Raw genomic sequence first — 21,105 nt, 5'->3', positions numbered from 1 at the left:
GTGCCACTGGATGAAAAAATTCCCAACATAAGCAGTTCAGACCAAAGTGGAGCCTTTCCCTTGTTGATGTCTGCTGTTCAAAGTTAATCAGAATAAAGCAAAACATAATGGAAACATGCTTTTTACTCTGGGTTGGTACTCTGGCCTGTTTATTCTCTTAAAAAGCCACCGGGCAGGGCTTTATGAATAGAACACTGAAGAGAATCCAATTTAAGTGGGAGTCTCAGTGGCCTTAGGAGGCCAGGCAGGGTTAAAAAGGATGAAGCAGAAATCTCACAATGAAAATGGCCCAGCAACAACTAATGCCACATACCCACACAAAGGGGAAGAAACAGCCAATCAGTGAATTACACTTCTGCCTATGCTTTTATTTTCAAAGTTAATCATATCTTTAATATAACAGGTATTGGCTTGACTACAAGCACTTGGTAAATGAAATTGTTTACATTTTGTAAGTATAATAAAACTGCACTAATTGGAGAAACAGATCGATCTGAGCTGGTGACTACAGCTAAAGACATGAATGGACCAAACAGTTGGTTAGTTAAAAGTCTTCCTTTAATCAGTAAGTTAAAATGACTTTCAATAATTATATTAGAGCAGCAGGTGAAGCAGTACTGGCCTCTATGTAGACAGCAATAAGTAAGGGTCATTTGTTTATTCTTCTTTAAGAATATATATTGCCAGCCAGGCGCAGTGGCTCACACCTCTAATCCTAACACTTTGGGAGGCCAAGGCAGGAGGACTGCTTGAGCCCAGGAGTTCAAGACCAGAATAAGCAACATAGGGAGACCATGTCTCTACAAAAATAAATAAATAAATTAGCCAAGCATAGTAGCATACACCTGTGGTCCCAGCTACTCAGGAGAATCACTTATGCATAGGAAGTTGAGAATGCAATGAGCCATGACCATGCCACTGCACATGAGCCTGGGCAACAGAGCAAGACCCCATCTCAAAAGAAAGAAAACATATTGCCAAGTAAACATTATAAGTATAAGTACACCGTTATAATCTTTTTTGTTATTATCTGCTGAGCACATCCTTTCTTCCCTCTAATAATACAAAAATAAACTCCAGACAATATATTCCTACCAAGTACTCTATATGGAACAAATCCTGTGATTAATATTATTAGTTGATATAATTAATATTTCCTCAACTAAACCAGATTTACTGAACACCTACTATGTGCAGGATGCTTTGCAGGCACTGAAGGTAAAATATAGTCCTGGTCCTCCATGAGCTGACACTAATAATGACACTAATAGTGACACTAATAGTGAAGAAATGTGTTTTTTGCAGAGTAGTGACTCATAAAAAGGTCTCAAAGGATCTGCTCTCATGAAAACATTTAAATGGGTTTTATTAATTATTTGTAGAATGTAACAAGTACTTCTAGAGTGTTAAGAATCCTTGAACAGCACTTGGCTTCTTCAGTTTGTTAAGAATTTCCTTTGTAATATTTGTGCTAATAATTAGGACTCTTCTGAAGAAAGAACTTGCTGAGTGTGGGTAAATCTCTACTGAGACCTTGTCTGAATTATTCTAAATTCTAATTTAATGAGCCAAAACTTCATCTATCAAATTCACTCTTCACCTCCTGAGGCTGTCAGCCACTTCTGGGAGCCTGGACGTGTTACCTCACATCCTGGGTCTGCCTTGGTGTGCTGATGTGCCCCCTCAATAAAAGACAAAGGAGGGTCACCATCGCCCTAACCTCTTCTTCAGAGACCACGTTGATGGAAGCTTTAAGTGGCTCCATAGCCTTGGCACTAATTCACCTGCATTTTTAATAGGGCAAAAGGTGGCTTGCTGCAATAATAAATTCTGAAATTTAATTTCAGCTTCTGACATTCATGGTTGAGCATATCTTCCTTTTCCATGAGAGGGTCCACAAATCACTCAAGAACACCTTCCACCACATAATAGAAAATGATAAAGCACCTAGGGAAGGGGACAGAATGTCTGGCAGAACCCTGGGTTATATCATACAGAGAACAGGGTTCTTCCTAGCTGAAAGGCTCAGGATGTTCTCTGCAGCATTTAGGCAACCCCAGGAAATCCACTAACCATAAAACCTGCAATAAATAAGTTCCTATTTCATGGAGCCAGAGACGGGGGCTTTCTTTTTTTTTTTTTTTTTTTTTTGGCAGTGGGGACAGGGTCTGGCTCTGTAGTCCAGGCTGGAGTGCAATGGCGTGATCTCGGCTCACTGCAAACTCCACCTCCCAGGTTCAAGTGATCCTCCTGCCTCAGCCTTCTGAGTAGCTTGGACTACAGGCATGTACGACCACGCCCAGCTAATATTTTGTATTTTTATTAGAGACCGGGTTTCACATGTTGGCCAGGATGGTCTCAAACTCCTGACCTCGGGTGATCCACCCTCCTTGGCCTCCCAAAGTGCTGGGATTACAGGCATGAGCCACCGGGCCTGGCCAGGGGTTTTCTTAAAGAACACAACACTGAATTCTTTTTCCCCACTGCTCAGCGCAAACCTCATTTGTTATTGTAAGTGATTTTAGGATGAGGATGAAATCACATTTCTTCCCATTGTCTTATTGAAAATCATGGCCTATAATGATATTCCTTCTTTTTTACATACTCTTACATGATTTGCAACCTGCATTTTTCTTTTTAAGGATATACTGTGCCCTGCCCACAACCTGCAAGTCCTAATTTATTAGGTATTTAAGACTCTGATAAAAATATATTAGACCAGACCGGGTGCAGTGGCTCACGCCTGTAATTCCAGCACTTTGGGAGGCCGAGGTGGGTGGATCACCTGAGGTCAGGAGTTCAAAACCAGCCTGTCCAACATGGTGAAGCCCCATCTCTACTAAAAATACAAAAATCAGCTGGGTGTGGTAGCATGTGCCTGAAATCAGCCAGGTGTGGTGGCATGTGCCTGTAATCCTAGCTACTCAGGAGGCTGAGGCAGGAGAATTGGCTTGAACCCGGGAGGCGGAGGTTTCAGTGAGCCGAGATCATGCCATTGCACTCCAGCCTGGGCGACAGAGCAAGACTCCATCTAAAAAAAAAGTACATATATATATGTCGTGACCAAGACATCTACCAAGAAGAACCTGTTTGGCTCTTAAGGTGCAGGCTTCCTCAATTCCCAAACACTTAAGTTGTGGAGGAGATGAGTGAATAAAGAGGTATCTTTCCCAAACTCCATCAAGAAACACACCCATATAGATCCTGGAAAACCTAAAGGTACCAGCTCCTCTAGTAACCCATCATGGAGAGTCATATTTTAGGATCTAATAGGAACATTCCCTTCCTTGCCCCAACACGAAGCTGAGCTCTCCCACAAGAGGGCTGCTTTCCCTAAGAGTCCAGGAGAAAAGGCAGCTGTCTTAGTGGAAACATTGCTGAATACTGTAAGAACTTTGGAGCAGACCTTAAAGAAGTCACCAATTTAAGAAAATGTTTCTTACACTACAGGGGATTGTGGGGTGAGGAGCTGAGATTGAGGATGAAGGGATAAGATCAAATATGGAAACTAAGAAAATCCTAAGATGCAGAAGAGGAGAAAAATTAACCTTTTTTTTTTTTTTTGAGACGGAGTCTCGCTGTGCCGCCCAGGCTGGAGCGCAGTGGCCGGATCTCAGCTCACTGCAAGCTCCGCCTCCCGGGTTTACGCCATTCTCCTGCCTCAGCCTCCCCAGTAGCTGGGACTACAGGCGCCCGCCACCTCGCCCGGCTAGTTTTTTGTATTTTTTAGTAGAGACGGGGTTTCACCATGTTAGCCAGGATGGTCTCGATCTCCCGACCTCGTGATCCGCCCGTCTCGGCCTCCCAAAGTGCTGGGATTACAGGCTTGAGCCACCGCGCCCGGCAAATTAACACTTCTTTAAGAGGAATCAGAAGCCTCTCTCTCTCTCTCTCTCTCTCTCTCTCTCTCTCTCTCTCTGTCTTCCTCTCTCTCCTCTCTCTGTCTTCCTCTCTCTCTCTCTCTCTGTCTTCCTCTCTCTCCTCTCTCTGTCTTCCTCTCTCTCTCTCTCTGTCTTCCTCTCTCTCTCTCTCTGTCTTCCTCTCTCTCTCTCTCTGTCTTCCTCTCTCTCTCTCTCTCTGTCTTCCTCTCTCTCCTCTCTCTGTCTTCCTCTCTCTTTCAATCTCTCTCTCTCTCACACACACACACACACACACACACACACACACACGCACACACACACACAGAGTCTTAGAGAAATGATTCAGCCTTTTAAATACACAGATGCCTGCATTCCCTCTTGCTCTCCACAGATCCTCTGGAGATTCTGACTGAGTCAGTTCAGTCCAGGACTCTAGGTTTTTTCAATATTAATGCCATTCCAGGGAATTCACGGAGTATCATATCCTGGGGATTGCAAGACGTATCTGCTCTAGTTCCATTGTAAAGGCCAGGCCTGCCGAAGTTTCTACTTGTTGCCCTCTTTCTGTCCATGGCTTCCCACTATTTGAGTGTGCCCCACCCCTTCAGCCTTTGCCCCTCACATCTGAATTGCTCTCCATTCTGACTTGTCAGCCCTTGCAACTCAGAGAAAGGAAACTAGGTTGTCCTCCCATTGTCCTCCCATTTTCCATATCATGCCTTTTTGACAATCTGAGCTCTCCTCATCACAGAGAGTCTGGCCCTGTGGTTCACAACATGAGAATGTTGATTCCAGAAAAGCCTTCGAACCTCTCAGCTGGACCCGTTTCAAAGTTGGTGATGCATACCAAAGCTGTTTTCTCCAGTCTAATTTTCTCTTGTCTTGAAATAGAGACATTACAGAAAAGGTGTTGATCTTAAGGAGTTTAACAACAAAGCCCGGCTGCTCAAAGTACAGTCTAGTATCTTAAGACAAATTCCAGGGTAGGTCCAACCAACTGCCATAACCAGCAAGCGTCCAGTCTCCAAAGCATCACTTCAGCCAGGCCCGTGGCTACTGCCCTGTCCTGGTTTCCCCTAGTCAAATAACTCGAGCTTTAATTTTTTTACCTAAAGTACTCTAAACCCCTCATTTCCAGTGGAAGAAACAGTGAGTCTGTAAGGCCAGCTTTTTTTAAGACTTGATTTTTTAAGGTAGTTTTGGGTTCACAGCAAATTTGAGGGAAAGGCACAGAGATTTCCCATACACTCCCTACCCCCATTCGTGCATAGCCACTGCCATGATCAGCACCCCCACCGCCGTGTGCGTTTGTTACAACTGACGGACCTACATTGACACATTGTTATCACTCAGAGTCCACAGCTGACACTAGGGTTGGGTCTTAGTGTTGTACCCTGGGCTGCAGATCCTGACTGGTCCGTGGTCTGTTAGGAACCAGGCCACACAGCTGTAGGTAAGCAGTGGGCGATCGAGCTTTACTGCCTGAGCTCCACCTCCTGTCAGATCAGTGGCAGCATTAGATTCTCATAGGGGCACAAACCCTACTGTGAATGGCACATGCAAGGGATCTAGGTTGCCTGTTCCTTGTGCAAATCTAATGCCTAATGATCTGAGGTGGAACAGTTTCATCCTGAAGCCATCCCCCTACCCCTACCTGGTCTGCGGAAAAATTGTCTTCCACAAAACTAGTCCCTGGTGCCAAAAATGTTGGAGACCACTGTTGTACATTCTATGGGTGCAGACAAATGTCTAATGACATATGTCTACCACTGTAGTATCATACAGAGTAGTGGCACTGCCCTAAAAACCCTCTGTGCTCCATCTGTTCATCCATTCCCTCCACACTCACCCCTGGCAACCAACAACCTTCTTACTGTCTCTGTATTTTTTACCACAAGTCCAGATTTTTGTTATTCACAAACTGTCTACAGCCTTGCTCAAAGTTAGGATTGCCCCAATGTCCTGTTCTGATAAGAACTCCCAATATTTAACTATAAACCTTCCATCAGGATCACAAATAAAATCATATAATGCCTTACTGCAGGCTTGAATTGTATTCTCTACAACAGAATCTCTAAACTTAAGAATCACACATTCATCAATGTGCTGTTTGGATTCGAGATTTTTTAATAGAACAACAAACACACATTTAGCCCAGACTAAATAGCTGTTAACTATAAAGTGGCTCAACATTTGCTTTCAAAATAATCTGCTTTTACAGTTCTGTAGCAAGGTCTCTGGTCTGTTCAGCATGAACTCTTCAACAGTGACCCTGGCCTTATTGGGATCCTGGGTTTTAGGATTGGACACATACACTCATAATGTATGCATTAATATGCCTAGCACAGTATGCAACTCTCTGTTTCTCACATTTCACTGTAGTTTCTACTCCAGCCTTCACAGCGATTTATTTCCAGCATGCTCTGGGCCCTTTTATTTGACCTTCTGGGCATGAGGTCTCCTAGCACGTATATCTTCCAAGCCCAGTAAAGGCCACGTTTAAAACCAAATGAGAGCCTTCGCTGTGTGACACTGAAACAGCTTGATCATTTTCACACAAAATTACTTACATCTTGGCAGGGCTAAGTGGTAAACTCAATTAATAAATCCTGAAATTTAATTTCTACTTCTGACATTTATTGTTAAGCATGTGCTTTCTTACCACCCAGAGGTTCTACTTTCCATTTAACCTCGAGGTATTAGGGCTCCGCCTGTACTCTCCCTTTCCTCAAACACACCATGCTATGAAAAATACCCCCTGTGGCAAAACCCGAAATTGATGTGGAGTGCAATTCCATTCTGCACATTGAAGCCGTGTATACATAGCGCCACGTGTGGAGCAAGTTGGGCACGTACACGGGGAGAATCAGTGTTGCTGGCAAAGAGGAAATCAGGCCTCAAAACATCCAAGCTGCATGGATTAAGTTCTTCTGATCACATTAACCTCACAATGAGCACATCCCCCTTATCTCACCCTGAGCAGAGCTGAGCGAACACAGGCAGCGCAGGAGCAGTTGTTGCCTCTTCTAGGGGCCTGTCTCTTGGAAATTACTATCTAGATATTCCAGAATTTCTAGTACTTTGTGTAGATAAAGAGCTGGAGTCCATGATCTGAGCTAGATTCAGACCAAGAGAACCACAAAGAGGGTGGTTTCAAAGCACAACCCACAGCAGGTGAGTACAGTGGAACAGAACAGGCAAGACACTGCTACATTTTTTTTTCAGCTTTATTTTCTTCCAGAAAGCAATTATATCCAGCAAGTCAACTATGATTTTTTTTTAAGACAGAGTCTCACTCTGATGCCCAGGCTGGTGTACAGTGGTGCTATCTCGGCTTACTGCAACATCTGCCTCTGGGGTTCAAGTGATTCTCCTGCCTCGGCCTCTTAAGTAGATGGGATTACAGGTGCACACCACCACGCCCAGCTAATTTTTATATTTTTAGCAGAGATGGGGTTTCACCATGTTGGCCAGACTGGTCTTGAACTCCTGACCTCAAACGTTCTGCCCACCTCAGCCTCCCAAAGTGCTGGGATTATAGGCATGAGCCACCATGCCCGACCATGAACTTTGAATTTAATAAGAAAAGTTTTAGTGGTAAGGGGAACTATATGAATTTATGAGACTATTAGAGAAAATATAAATATAAACATGGGGACACTATGTATTTATTTTTATAATCCTTTTAAATTTTAGAAATGATTACTGTGACTGATTCTCAAATGACAGTTGATATCACTAAAACATCTCATTATTATGAGAAAAGCCTACAAGAATTTACATATTACCATTTCAAATTTTATTAACATTTGTGCCTCCATTAAAGCACCTCAGGATGCCCTCAATATTTTGAGAAAAGTCTACTTTTGAAATACACATATAGCTCAGTCTTTCACTAATTTCACTTGCTGCATGCTTGATAGGGTTAGCTTTACTTAAAGTCTTTATTCTTACTGCCTAGATAATTTTTATTCGACTGCTCTAAACATACTAAGCAATCTTGATTCTAACAGTAATAATATATCTTTGTTACTGGTTCTGTTAATTCTAATGATTGGTCCTAGGCTGTTCCTCCCCTTCCTTTAGGAATGGTACCTTCCAGTCTCTCCATGTGCATGAAAAGTGACAAGCATGGGTCCCCATATTTCTACTTATTGGGCCACCCTAAAGACACGGTTTGTAAAATCTGCATGAATATTATCTTTCTCTAATGAGCCTTGGTTTTGCATATGTTTTTAACTGATGTATAATGCTTTCTCTTTCATAGTAGCTTGTCTAATTATTTCTAGAGTTCTGGAATATATGTATAGCTGAGACCTTGTAAGTGATAAGGATAGGATTTTCAGATCCATGAAAATTTGAGATGCACCGCATTCTTGCGGGGGCCAGCCTAGAATGACCCCAGCAGGAAGGAAGCAGGTAGAGAACAGCAGAGCAGCACTGGCCGCATTCCACCCCACACGTTTCAGAGCATCCTCCCTTGGATTCAGTGCAAGTCACTGAATTTGTTTCCTCTCAGCCAAAGTATAGACAGCTGTAACCTAAGCTATCCTTTTTGTGTCCGATAGAAAGAGAGCCACAGTTGCCAGACCTTCTAGCCCTAGAAACTCCAACTCCACCTGGCATCATGGGTACTTCCCAGCCTGCTCTGTGGCAACTATCCAATCAGGACAAGATCCTGTCACCTTCCTTCCTCCATACTCAGTGATGCACCAAGTTTAAAGAAAAAAAAATGTTAAGGGCCCATTTGTGACTATTTTTTTAAATAGTCATAACTTTACATCGAGTTAGTGTTCGCTACTGTTTCAAAAGGAATATTCTCAAGTGTTGGCTACATTTTAGCCTTGGTAAAAAATTTCAAGAAAAGAAAATGTAACCCGTAATATTTTTAAAAATCGGAATGTAGATGATAGCCTTGCAACTATGGTTCAAGCAACTTTTTACCCCTCAAATACATCCCTAGAGCAGCCCACATTTCACTGTCACGTTCTGTGGTGGCATGTGGCTACTACCACAATTTAATTGGACTGGGATTTTATACGTCACTTTGGCTTTTTAACAGAAACTGAACTCATGCTTAGTCTCCATAGTTAGCCATATAAGTATAAATCAAACTGACACCTTCTCAATTCTGGTTTGATTCTATCCCATTCACACTGTCACAGCCATGGCTAAGCGTCTCTCCACCAAATTCTTTTAAACTGGCTCTCTGAATTTTTTCTGAAACATATTTTCCAATTATTAATGACCCTGCTAATTACCATCCAGGTCTGGCTAGAATTTAACATAAAAGACAACGTTATTCATTAAGTAAATTATTTAATTGGCTTACTACTAAACATCTTCTTATCAAAAAGGTTTATGCTGATATAAATTTAGGTAGATACACATACACACACACACACACACACACAGCCACACACACAACCATCACAGTCATTCCTTGAAGCTGTCTACAAAAACAAGTTTGAAATGTTTAATTTTCCAAAATATGTCTCTCAAAAGGTAACTTGTTGATCAGGGGAAAACTACGTAGCTAACCTAGGGCATAAAGGAGAAAGTTGCAATGTGCTAGAAAAGAGATAAAGTCATGGAATAATTATTGGGGAAATCTAGTCCAATGACTATAGGTTAGGAGGGATAGATTTCTGTTTCTGACAAAAGAAAGGTCTATGCTTGCCATATAATTTACTTTAACTAGTCTGTAATCCATGGGGATGAGGAGGCCTGAGTCAATTCACTAGAGTCATTAACTTCAAAAAAAGAGAGCAAGGGCTCTTTGTGGTTTCAGTTCAGTTCCATAAGCATCTATCAAGCACCACCTGTGACCCAAGGTCTGCTGCTCATTGCAAGGGATATAAAGATTAATAAGAAAGGCTCTGCCATGTCCATTCATAAGCTAGGATGGAAGACAGGGAGATAATTATGTAATGGGGCAAGATAAATAGCATTAGCAAAGGGTGATAAGAACCCAAAGTGGGCAGTAAACTAAATCTGCTTAGCAGAATTGTAGAAAATTCTACCCAAGTGGTAACATTTTAGCCGGGCATTGCTTTCACCAGAGTGGGAAAAAGATAAGGCTGTTTGTTTCCAAGCACATGAAATGGTTCAAGCAAAGTCAGGGAGATGTGTTCAGAAAACATAGACTAAATGGGAAAGGGGGATGGCCAAAATGAAGGAGGAGCCCTTTAAAAAATAGCCTTCTGGCTGGTCACGGTGGCTCACACCTGTAATCCCAACATTTTGGGAGGCCAAGGCAGGAGGATGGCTTGAGGCCAAGAGATTGAGACCAACCTGGGCAACATAGCAAGACCCTATCTATAAAAAAAAATTAAAAATTAGCCAGGTGTGCTAGCATGTGGCTGTAGTCCCAGCTACTTGGGAAACTGAGGCAAGAGGATTTATTGAGCCCAGGAGTTTGAGGCTGCAACAAGCTATGATTGTGCCACTGCACTCCAGCCTGGGTGACAGAGCGAGACCCTGTCTCAAAAGAAAAGAAAAGAAAAAAAGGACCTTCTATCCCAAGCAAAGGACTCTGCGGTTTATGTAATCAGATGTCACCAAAAGAAATTTTTTAATGGGAGGGTAAAAACATCTGTATTTGGAAATACACCTCAGTAGCAAATGACATGAGGGCCGGAATTAAGAAAGTGGTGGTGGAAATAGCACATTGGGGTTGGATATTGGGGATATTTCAGTCATTTCATTGATGAAATAAAGAAGGTTGGTGAATAATGAATGTGAAGGACAGGATCAGGGAGGAGGACTGTGACCCGAGGCTGGGTGGAAGATGATGTCAGGAAGCTAACAGGAAACACGAGTGAAGGGCCAAGCTTAGGCAGAAGGATGATGAGGTGAGTTTTGGACTTGTTGAGCTTCAAAGGTCTGAGAGACACTGAAGTGAGGAAAGTCAGAAATAGGGCACTTGGATGAGGCACTCAGGAGCTGGAGCCAGAGCATTTGGGGAGTCTTGGAGAGGACTTGGAGCCGTAAGTGGGGCTGAGCTCTCCCAGAGAGCGCCCACTGTGTACATAGAGAGGAGCGCCAGATGACAGAGCCACATTGGACTGGGAAGTAGGAGAAGTTGATGAAGAAAATCAGGAGAGGGCAATCTGAGAGACAGGAAGAGAACCAGAAGACAAAAGCCATTTGGAAGCCAGAGAGGGGCTTCAAAAATAATTACCCATTTTCTAGATGAAAAAGTGGTTGCACCGTCCAGAGATAGGCTGGGAAGCAAGTTAGAAAAGGAGGGAGAGTGGAGAGGATTGGCGCAATGCCAGGCACATAGCACTCGAGACATGATGGCTTTGTGTGGCTTGTGGATGGGAAGTGGCCTTCACCTACTACTCCATGGACCTCTCCAGAGGCCCTCCCCACATGCCTCCCCATGTTCTGAGCCACTCCAGGAACCCACCCAGTGTGGGCACCCCGTTGAGATCACTAGAGCTCCCACTTAGCTCCAGCCATGGGGGCCCAGGCCCTGGTGTTTCTGCTTCCTTTTTTCAGAGGGCAGAGGTGGTCAGAGTGTAAAGATGAGTAAGATACCACCTCTACACTAAAGTAACTCTCTATATGGGGAATGGTTAAGGAAAACGGGGTGCTTGTAGTTTACCAAAAAAAAAAAACAATCACACTCCTGTTGAGAGCATTTCTTGGGTTCCTTTCTTGTCTTGACATATAAAGTCTTCTGGAAACAGGCGTGCTCTCCCCAGTTTCTCTTTTCCCATGACATACTGCATTTTGAAATCTGAATTTTATCAAGACTCCAATGACGAAGTCCCCTCAAAGATCACCAGTTTCACTACGATAACAAAATCTAATGACGGATTCAACCCTTCAGCCCCTTAGGACTCCCTGTAACAGCTAACACTGTTGGTCAATGTATTCGCTGGATTTTCTCTTACCTGTTCAGTTGCTCCTCTGGGGTCTTCAACTCTCTTTCCACCCGTAACAGCCCTCCCCACCCTTTCCTTCAGGATCTCTCTTGCTCTCATGACTCTACCTGTCCCGCCGTGCAGAGGACTTTTGTGTCTGTTTGCCACCCCTGCCTTCATTTCACAGCTTCATCCCAAGACGTCAAGCTGCCTGCTAGACAATTCTACCCAGACACCCTGCATTTATGTATTCAAAATTGTATTCATGACCTTCCCTCCCAAAATATTCCTCCTTTTGAATCATCTCTTAATTAAGGGACCATCAACCCTCATGGTTGGCTCAAAACTACATTGACTGGCTTCCCTACTCGTGTGTGTCTGTGTCTGTCTGTGTGTGTCTGTCTGTGTGTGTGTTGGTGTCTGTGTGTGTGTGTCTGTCTGTGTGTGTGTGTCTGTATCTGCGTGTGTCTGTGTGTGTGTGTCTGTATCTGCGTGTGTCTGTCTGTGTGTGTGTGTCGGTGTCTGTGTGTGTGTCTGTGTGTGTGTGTGTCGGTGTCTGTGTGTGTGTGTACAACCAGTCGCCAGGTGTGAGCATACTTCTTTCATTTCCCACATCAGCCTGTCCTCCATTCCCATTGTCATTCTCTCCCAGTTCAGGCCCACTCCCCTGGATTAGACAGCCTTTACCTGTTTGCCCTACTGCTATACTGCTATGGTATATCTTCCCTGCTCATTGATGCCACAATTGTCCTAAAGGATTGCTCCACTCAAAAATATTTTCCACCCAAAAAAAAAAAAGAAAAGCTTTTTTTTTTCTGAGACAGTCTTGCTCTGTCACTCAGGCTGGAGTGCAGTGGCGCAATCTCGGCTCAAGGGAATCTGCCTTCCTGGTTCAAGCAATTCTCACCTCAGCCTCCCAGGTAGCTAGAATTACAGGCATATGCCACCGCCCCCAGCTATTTTTTGTATTTTTAATAGAGACAGGGTTTCGCCGTGTTGGCCAGGCTGGTCTCAAACTCCTGGCCTCAAGTGATCTGCCTGCCTTGGCCCCCCATAGAGCTGGGATTACAGGTGTGAGCCGCTGTACCCAACAAAAAGCCTTTAAGTGCATCCCCAAGCCGTCCGTAATTTGGCCCTGTCCTGCTATTCACTCTGATCTCCTATCTCACGCAATATTCCATAACATAGGTGTGTTCCAGTTACACAGGAACACTTGTCATTGTCCTGCATCCCCACCTTCAGGGTTGGGCACATGCTGTTTTCTTGGCTTAGTAAACCCTTTCCCCAAATCTTGTCCTCCTTCAAGAACCAGGTCCAAAGCCTGCCTCCTCCATGAATCCTTTCCCAAGTCCCGCAATCAGAAGGGATCTCTCAGACCTCTGAAGTCTCATAGCCCTCATGCTTCTCTCCCGTTCTCTTTCACTCTCTGCTTCGCAGCATAGTTATCAGTGTCCACATACTTCCTCCCCTTTGTGGTATTCAAACTCCTTGAAGCCAGGAACCTAGGTTCTTTGTACAGTGCTTAGCAGATTGAGGACAACAAGAAAGACTGAATAAATAAGTGAATGGACGAATAAACGTCTTGCAGTATCACGAAGTCATCATTCTGACAGCAAATTTCAGTGCAGGTTTTTGTTTAGATGGTTGTAGAAGCCACAAGATTGATGGCCCAAATTTCCACCAATACTCTCAACCTAATCTAAAGGTGGTGGGCGGGGAGGTGTCCCTTTTGTTTTGTTTTTTAAATAATTTCCTGCCTATCCACTTATTCTCATGTAATGAATCTCTTTGCGTTAATGGTTGAGTGGAGGAAAACTGGCTAATTGAATGTTCCAGGTAGTTGCTTCTGGTTCATCTAAGTTTTATTGTTACTACAAAGTGTTGTTTCTCAAATTGTAATTGTGACCTATGTTGGCAGCACAAACTGCAGTCTAATGTTCCAGAGTTGCTGCTGGGCTGCAGAAATGCCACATCTAGCACAGTCTCCTGGAGACAGAAGGTAACCAGGACCTGTGGAACGAGAGCTAACGTTAGGTCTGTCTGAATGGGATTCTGTACCTGCCTTTCTGCTGTGAAAAGGGGCCACCACAAAAATTCTCTAAGCTCCCTTCTAGTCTCCTGGGTCTATACCAAGTTTAACCAAATTTGCCTCATGTTAACATGCCCCAGGTCAATATGATGAGCAGCCAGAGCTAAGAACCAGTGGACTAGAGGTAGATCAGATAAGCTATTAAGATAACCTAGGAGATGCAGGGATGGGGTCATGAGGTACTAAAAACAGAAGTAAGATGCACGTGAGTTGGCAATACCAAGAGGCTTGAAAGAAGAATCAATAAAACCTGCTGAATGATGGTAAAAGGGACTAAGAATTAAGAAGGACTCAAAAAGTATCCCCACATTAGAAACTAAGTATTTGAGAGAACGGCAGAGCCCATCGTCAGGGAAAAAAACGTAGGAAAATTCTAAAGTGATGCTGTTAACTAGCTGTGCAGCCTTTCAAGAATTACCTAATTTCTCTGGACCTTGGTCTACTCATCCATAAAATAATAGGGTTCAGTTATATGATGCCTTAGTTCCTTTTTAATGCTAACATGGAGAGTACTATGAATGAACTAATCTGAGGAGCGGTAGCTCATGCCTGTAATCCCAGCACTTTGGGATTACGATTAGTCAGGCGTGGTGGCACGTGCCTGTAGTCCCAGTTATGTAGGAGGCTGAGGCAGGAGAATCGCTTGAACCCGGGAGGCAGAGGTTGCAGTGAGCAGAGATTGTGCCATTACACGCCAGCCTGGGCAACGAAGCGAAACTCCATCTCAAAAGCAAAAAATGGAATTTTAAGATGTATGTGAACATTCAAATAGTGATTCACAACAAGCAACTGCATCATAGTTGTGGCTTCAGCAGTTAAAACCAAAAGAGCAGATGGAGTCCCCAGGGAAGGGCATGGAAAAGTGGGGGGAGGGAGGCTGGCAAAGGAGAGAAAGAACACAGACATTCCCATTCCCTGCTCCAGGCTCTGTGTCACCTTCCTGCTACTTTGTGACACATGAGCAGTGACACAGAGGCTACTTTCCCTCATAACCCCAACTTTAATGTATGGACACAATCATTGTACTGTGACCACTTGGAGCTAGCTACTTTCATACACTGGGTTTTTCTGATGAAAGATTGTTTGATGTTAGCATAGTACCTTCAAAAAAACAACTTGGGTCTTTTTGCAATTCCTAATGAAAATTCACTACCACAGAAAAAGCAAGTAGCAGGAATACTTAATGTCTCTTTTTATATTCAAGATGTTTCTCATATATGTGTGTGTATATGTGTGTGTGTGTGTATACACACACACACACACACACATATATATACATAAAATGCCAGAGGGGAGAAAAATTTTCTCTCCCAAGTAAAATACATCTGTTCAGTTGGCCTTTTCCATTATAGCCATCAATAGCTTATTACCTCTGGGCATACAGCAGTCAATATCTTTAGCTTGTTTTCAAAGTAAAATATCAGGCAATGCCCAGCCAAAAAAAATCTCCCTGCTTACTCACCATGTAAGTGAAATGTTGCTTGCCTTTCAGTGGTCAAATACAGTGAAACCATGTCCCAATCTCTCTACATCCAAAGCTCTAAGGCATGTAAAAGCTCTAGCTAGAAACCCCAAGTTGTGCTATTGTTGTGAAAGACTTAAATACACAAATGACCAACAAGCGTAAGAAAAGATGTTCAATATCACCAATTATCAGGGAAATGCAAATCAAAATCACATTGAGATATCACCTCACACCATTGGATAGCAACTATTAAACACACACACACACACACACACACACACATACACACACACACACCCCTGTAATCCTAGCACCAGGGGGCTGAGGCAGGTGGATCACCTGAGGTCAGGAGTTCAAGACCAGCCTGGCCAACATGGTGAAACCTCTTCTCTGCTAAAAATGCAAAAAATTAGCCAGGCATGATGGAGGGCACCTGTAATCCCAGCTACCCAGGAGGCTGAGGCAGGAGAATCACTTGAACCCAGGAGGCAGAGGTTGTAGTGAGCTGAGATCACATTATTGCACTCCAGCCTACGCAACAAGAGAAAAACTCCATCTCAAAAATAAAAATAAAAATACACAGAAAATAACAAGTGTTGGCAAGGAGGTGAAGAAATTAGAACTCTTGTGTTCTGTTTGTGGGATTTTAAGTGTGGCCATTATGGAAACGGTATGGAAGTTCTTCAGAAAAATAAATATAGAATTACCATACAATCCAACAATCCCACTTTTGGATATTTTATATATATATATAAAATTGATATATATATGCACACATAAAATATATATGCATATAAAATATATAGGATCTCAAGGAGATACTTGCACATTCATGTTGGTTGCAGCATTATTCACAATATTTATAATAACCAAGAGGTGGAGCAACCTCAATGTCCATCAACACATGAATGGATAAAGAAAATGTGGGAGGGATGTGTGTGTGTCAGTGTGTGTGTACACCTACATACAATGGAATTTCTTTTTTCTTCAACTTTTAAGTTCAGGGTACATGTGCAGGATGTGCATGTTTGTTAGACAGGTAAACATGTGCCATGGTGGTTTGCTACACAGATCATCCCATCACCAAGGTATTAAGCCCAGCGTCGCTTAGCTGTTCTTCCTGATGCTCTCCTTCCCCCAACTCCCAACAGGCCCCAGTGTGTGTTGTTCCCCCCTCTATTTGCCCATGTGTTCTCATCATTCAGCTCCTATTTATAAGTGAGAAAATGCAGTGTTTGGTTTTCTGTTTCTGTGTTAGTTTGCTGAGGATAACGGCTTCTAGCAACAACCATGTTTCTGCAAAGGACATGATCCTGTTCCTTTTTATGGCTGCATAGTACTCCATGGTGTATATGTACCTCATTTTCTTTGTCCAGTCTATCACTGATGGGCATTTAGGCTGATTCCATGTCTTTGGTATTGTAAATAGTGCTGCAGTAAACATATGCATCTATGTATCTTTATAATAGAATGATTTATATTCCTTTGGGTGTATACCGAGTAATGGGATTGCTGGGTCAAATGGTATTACAATGGAATATTATTTAGCCTTAAGAAACAAGGAAATCCTGTCATCTGCTACAACATGGATGAACCTTGAGGACATTATGGGAAGTGAAATAAGCCAGTCACAAAAAGATGAATACTGCATGATTCCACTTCTATGAGGCATCCAAAGTAGTCAGGCTCTTAGAAACAGGAAGTAGAACGTGGTTGCCAGGGGCTGGGGAGAGGGGAAAGGGTGAGTTCAATGGATATAGAGTTTCAGTTTTGCAAGATGAAGTTTTAGGGATCTGTTACACCTAACACTACTGTACTGCACAGTTACAAATGGTTAAGATGGTAAGTTTTATGTTTTTTACTGCAATAATGAAAAAAAAGACACTGCCACACAGGTGATCCAGCGGCCCTAAGCCTTCAGTGGAGGTTACTGCACGAAGGATTGCCCCCCTTGCTGAGCTTCATTTGGTACATTATGCAGCCTTCAGGACAGTTAGATAAGAGGTGCTGAGTTTCTTAAAGGAGCAATCAGTAGGAGCCAGGCAGCTCATTATCATAAGGTTGGCATTATCATCAGTTCACTCTCTAGTTATCAGGTTTTTGTTCAGCTTCTGTTTTTGCTGCTATTGTTTTGAGTCCTGTCCCTGATTGATTTTGGAAGGAGGACTCCTCCAGGGGCAGTAAGGAAGCAGAACTGCATGTATAGAAAAGGAGCTTCCAGGGTCTGGGAGGTGTCAGTGGTTTATTTATATTCCTTTGTACCCCACCTATTTTCACAATGACTCCTTATAGACAGTAGCCCAGGTTCAGTGGGGAGAAGGAATATCAGTTGTCTTGACAGCCACTCTAGGTAGGAGCTTGCAAAATAGACAAATGCTAATAGAACACAATCCTGATTCTGACTCAGAAGCACACTGACAAGGGAGAAGCCTTTCCATTCATCTTCATTGGGAGCCGCAAGTGGCAGTCTGAGGCACTCCCTATGGGAATAGGTAATGTAAATGCAAACATTGCCAGGTTATTTAGTATTGCAAAATGTGACATGAAGATCATGGCTTTCTTTTTGCCTTTCTGTGACCTTGTCTCTTTGGAAATTTTTACTAGGTTATTATCTTATCTGTTTTACAGTTCCGAAGCCACTAGATCTATTATTAGCAAGCACGATCGTGCCCAGAGCCCTATGCTTAACACTGGATGGAAAATGCAAATCAAAATCACAATGAGATATCACCTCACACCAGTGGATGGCAACTATTTAAAAAAACACATGCCTGTAATCCCAGCACTGTGGGAGGCCGAGACAGGCATACATTGTGTGAATGAATGACCGAAAAGAAATAAGGTTAAGGTCAAGCGTGGTGGCTCACACCTGTAATCCCAGCACTATGGGAGGCCGAGATAGGAAGATCGCTTGAGCCCAGGAATTCGAGACCAGCCTGGCCAACATGGTGGGACCCTGTCTCTACAAAAAATACAAAGATTAACCAGGTTTGGTGGTGCATGCCTGTAATCCCAGCTACTCAGGAGGTTGAGCATCGCTTGAGCCCTGGAGGCCGAGGCTGCAGTGAGTCATGATTGCACCACTGCACTTCAGCCTGGGTGACAGAGAGCAAGACCCTGTCTCAAAACAGAAAAAAAAAAAAAAAAAAAAAAAAAAAAAAAAAAGATTAAATGAAATAGCAAGGTCAGGTCCTTCCCTCCAGAAGGTTATGGTCTTCCAGGAAAAAAAAAAAAAACAAGCATGCCTATGAATGAAGGGGCTTAAATAATTGTGACATCATAAGAATATAATACATACACACACCCATGTGAAGGAGAATGCCCACAGAGTGAGATGGGGGCTTTTTAAAAGACAGAATTCCTACCTCTCCAGTCTTCAGCATCCCAGAAAAAAAATTATATCCCTTTAGGCCGGGTGCGGTGGCTCACGCCTGTAATCCCAGCACTTTGGGAGGCTGAGGCAGGCGGATCATGAGGTCAGGATTTCAAGACCAGCCTGACCAACATGGTGAAACTCCGTCTCTACTAAAAACACAAAAATTAGTCAGGGCTGGTGATGCACACCTGTAATCCCAGCTGCTCAGGAGGCTGAGGCAGGAGAATCACTTGAACATGGGAGGTGGAGGTTGCAGTGAGCCGAGATCACACCACTGCACTCCAGCCTAGGTAACACAGCAAGACCCCATCTCAAAAAAGTAAAATAAAATAAAATAAATGTGTATTGCTGCATAAAGTGAGTGCATTCTGAGAAAGAACTACCATATCTAACTGGTAGGCCTGGTTTCCTCCGCTTATGAAGAGAAGGTACAAAATAAACTCAATCCATAAAAGAAAGTGGTATTGGATCCAGCAGATTCTGAGGTAGATCTCGGGGGAGTACAAGTGTGCTTGAAAAATCAAAAGGCTGGAACGAAGCCTTTAATACTCACAGCAAGCTGGAGGTTCAGTTTGGACTGCTGAACAGAATGCAACAAAATCCAGTCAATTATTTTCACCTCTATAGCCCAGCAAAGAGTAAACAATTTTTCAGCTGAAATTTTTTCTCACTCTGCGTTTTTGTCATCCTTCCCTACTTGATCGTTCCTTAATCCACCCACCCCAATAAATGGGCAACTTCTACTTTGAAACAGGGAAAGATGGACTCACAGCTGGGGGTTGGAGCTTATGATAATGGGGAAAGACAGCCACAAACATCTGCTCCTGCCAGAGACCTCAGAAGAGAAAATAAAGGAAAGCTGTTTATGTTTTTCTGAATTTCTGGTTAGTAGATTACTCCAGAGAGAAGCATTTAGAAGCTTTGGCCTCACTTTTTGACCTTCAAATATATGCATATTCCCATGGTAGGAGCATAGCCAGTCTGACCTCACAGGTCTCACCCCCTTGGGGCCAGTCTGACAAGGAGAAGGGAAGGAGGGACAGAGAAGGGCCCCTCCCGCTGACTTCCCTGCACCCTTAGACAGGGGATAACACAGTCCTGGGACAGCTTCTGTATTAAGGGCCTCCTCACCCACCCATCTCACAAAGCTCTTTGAAAGGCCAATGTTCTAAAACTCCTAGGACAGACATTTTAAAAGGATGTATTTTAAATCTCAATTTTGAAAACGTTCCTACTGTCATTCTGCAAGCAGCGTTAGTTCTCAAATGATGCCCTAATGGGCTCTCTTTTTTTAGGTAACTTTTCTGATTTTAACAAAATACTACATGTTAATTATAGAATACCTCAAAAACAGAAATAATCAAAAGAGGTAAAAGAATTCTTTTTAAAAATGTAACCATTTTATTTTGAAACCTGCTTTTTTTATTTGACAATATTTTGACTACTTTTCCATGATACAAATATCCTTCTAGACCTTGTTTTTACTGGCTGCTCAGCTTTTAGTTCTATACATTTATCATTTAACCAGTCTCCTATTGGGATGACTTTTCTTTAATTTTAACTTTCTAATTTTTCCACTACTTTAAAAAAATCCTACCAAAAAACAAAATCCTTGAAGCTGTATCTTCTCATATATATCCTTGATTATTTCCTCAGGGTAACTTTGAAAAGCAAAACCAGTGGGTCGGGTATCTGCATCCTCACAGGGGGTCATGTTCTGGTTGTCATGTATAACCAGCTTTGGAGGCCACTCTTAGGTGATAAAGTAAATTATTAAAGGCTTTTTTTTCCCCAATAGCCAAACATTTATGAGCCCTGGCAGGGGCCGTGTGATGTAATGAAAGTCCCCATTGCTGAGAGTAAGCAGTAGTCCAGGATAGCTGCCCCTTTGTCCTAGTTTGTTTTCTTGCTGTAAAAGGAATACTGAGGCTGGGTCATTTATAAAGCAGAGAGATTTATTTGGCTCGTGGTTCTGCAGGCTGTGGAGCATGGCACCAGCGTCTGCCTCCGGTGAGGGCTTCAGGCGGCTTCCACTCCTGGCGGAAGGTAGAGGTAAACTGTGTGCAGCAGTCACGTGCTGAGAGAGGAAGCAAGAAAGAGGAGGGGGTGCCAGGCTCTTTTCAGCAACTCATCCCCCAGGAAACCGAGAAGGAGAACCCAGTCCCGTGAGGACAGCAGCAGGCCATTCAGAGTGAGCCACTCCAATGACCCAAACACCTCCCAGGCCCCACCTCCAACATCAGGGATCAAATTTCAGCATGAGGTTTGGAGGGTCAAAAATCCAAACTAACAGCTGGGCACAGTAGCTCATACCTGTAATTCCAACATGTGGGAGGCCAGGGCGGGTGGATCACTGGAGTTCAGGAGTTCAAGACCAGTGTGGGCAGAATGGCAAAACCCCATCTCCACAAAACATACAAAAATTAGCCAAGTGTGGTGGT

At 43.2% G+C, this 21,105-nt stretch overlaps 1 protein-coding gene across 4 annotated transcripts in view; it reads left to right on the top strand.

Annotated features, from left to right (window-relative positions):
• MAGI2 (membrane associated guanylate kinase, WW and PDZ domain containing 2) overlaps window positions 1-21,105 on the top strand; it is a 1,483,072-nt gene that overhangs the window by 1,428,265 nt on the left and 33,702 nt on the right. Inside the window, exon 22 of one of the 4 annotated variants that reach the window (XM_050782787.1) lies at window positions 7,947-8,035. The exons of the other annotated variants lie outside the window; for them this stretch is intronic. Coding sequence (XP_050638744.1) covers window positions 7,947-8,035 — 89 coding nt within the window. The remainder of the gene's footprint in view (window positions 1-7,946; window positions 8,036-21,105) is intronic. 4 annotated transcript variants of the gene reach the window in all.

This window comes from Macaca thibetana, chromosome 3, assembly GCF_024542745.1.
Source record: "Macaca thibetana thibetana isolate TM-01 chromosome 3, ASM2454274v1, whole genome shotgun sequence".
NCBI lineage: Eukaryota > Metazoa > Chordata > Mammalia > Primates > Cercopithecidae > Macaca > Macaca thibetana.
Note: the sequence above shows the minus strand (reverse complement) of the source record. Positions and strands in the feature narration are given on the sequence as shown.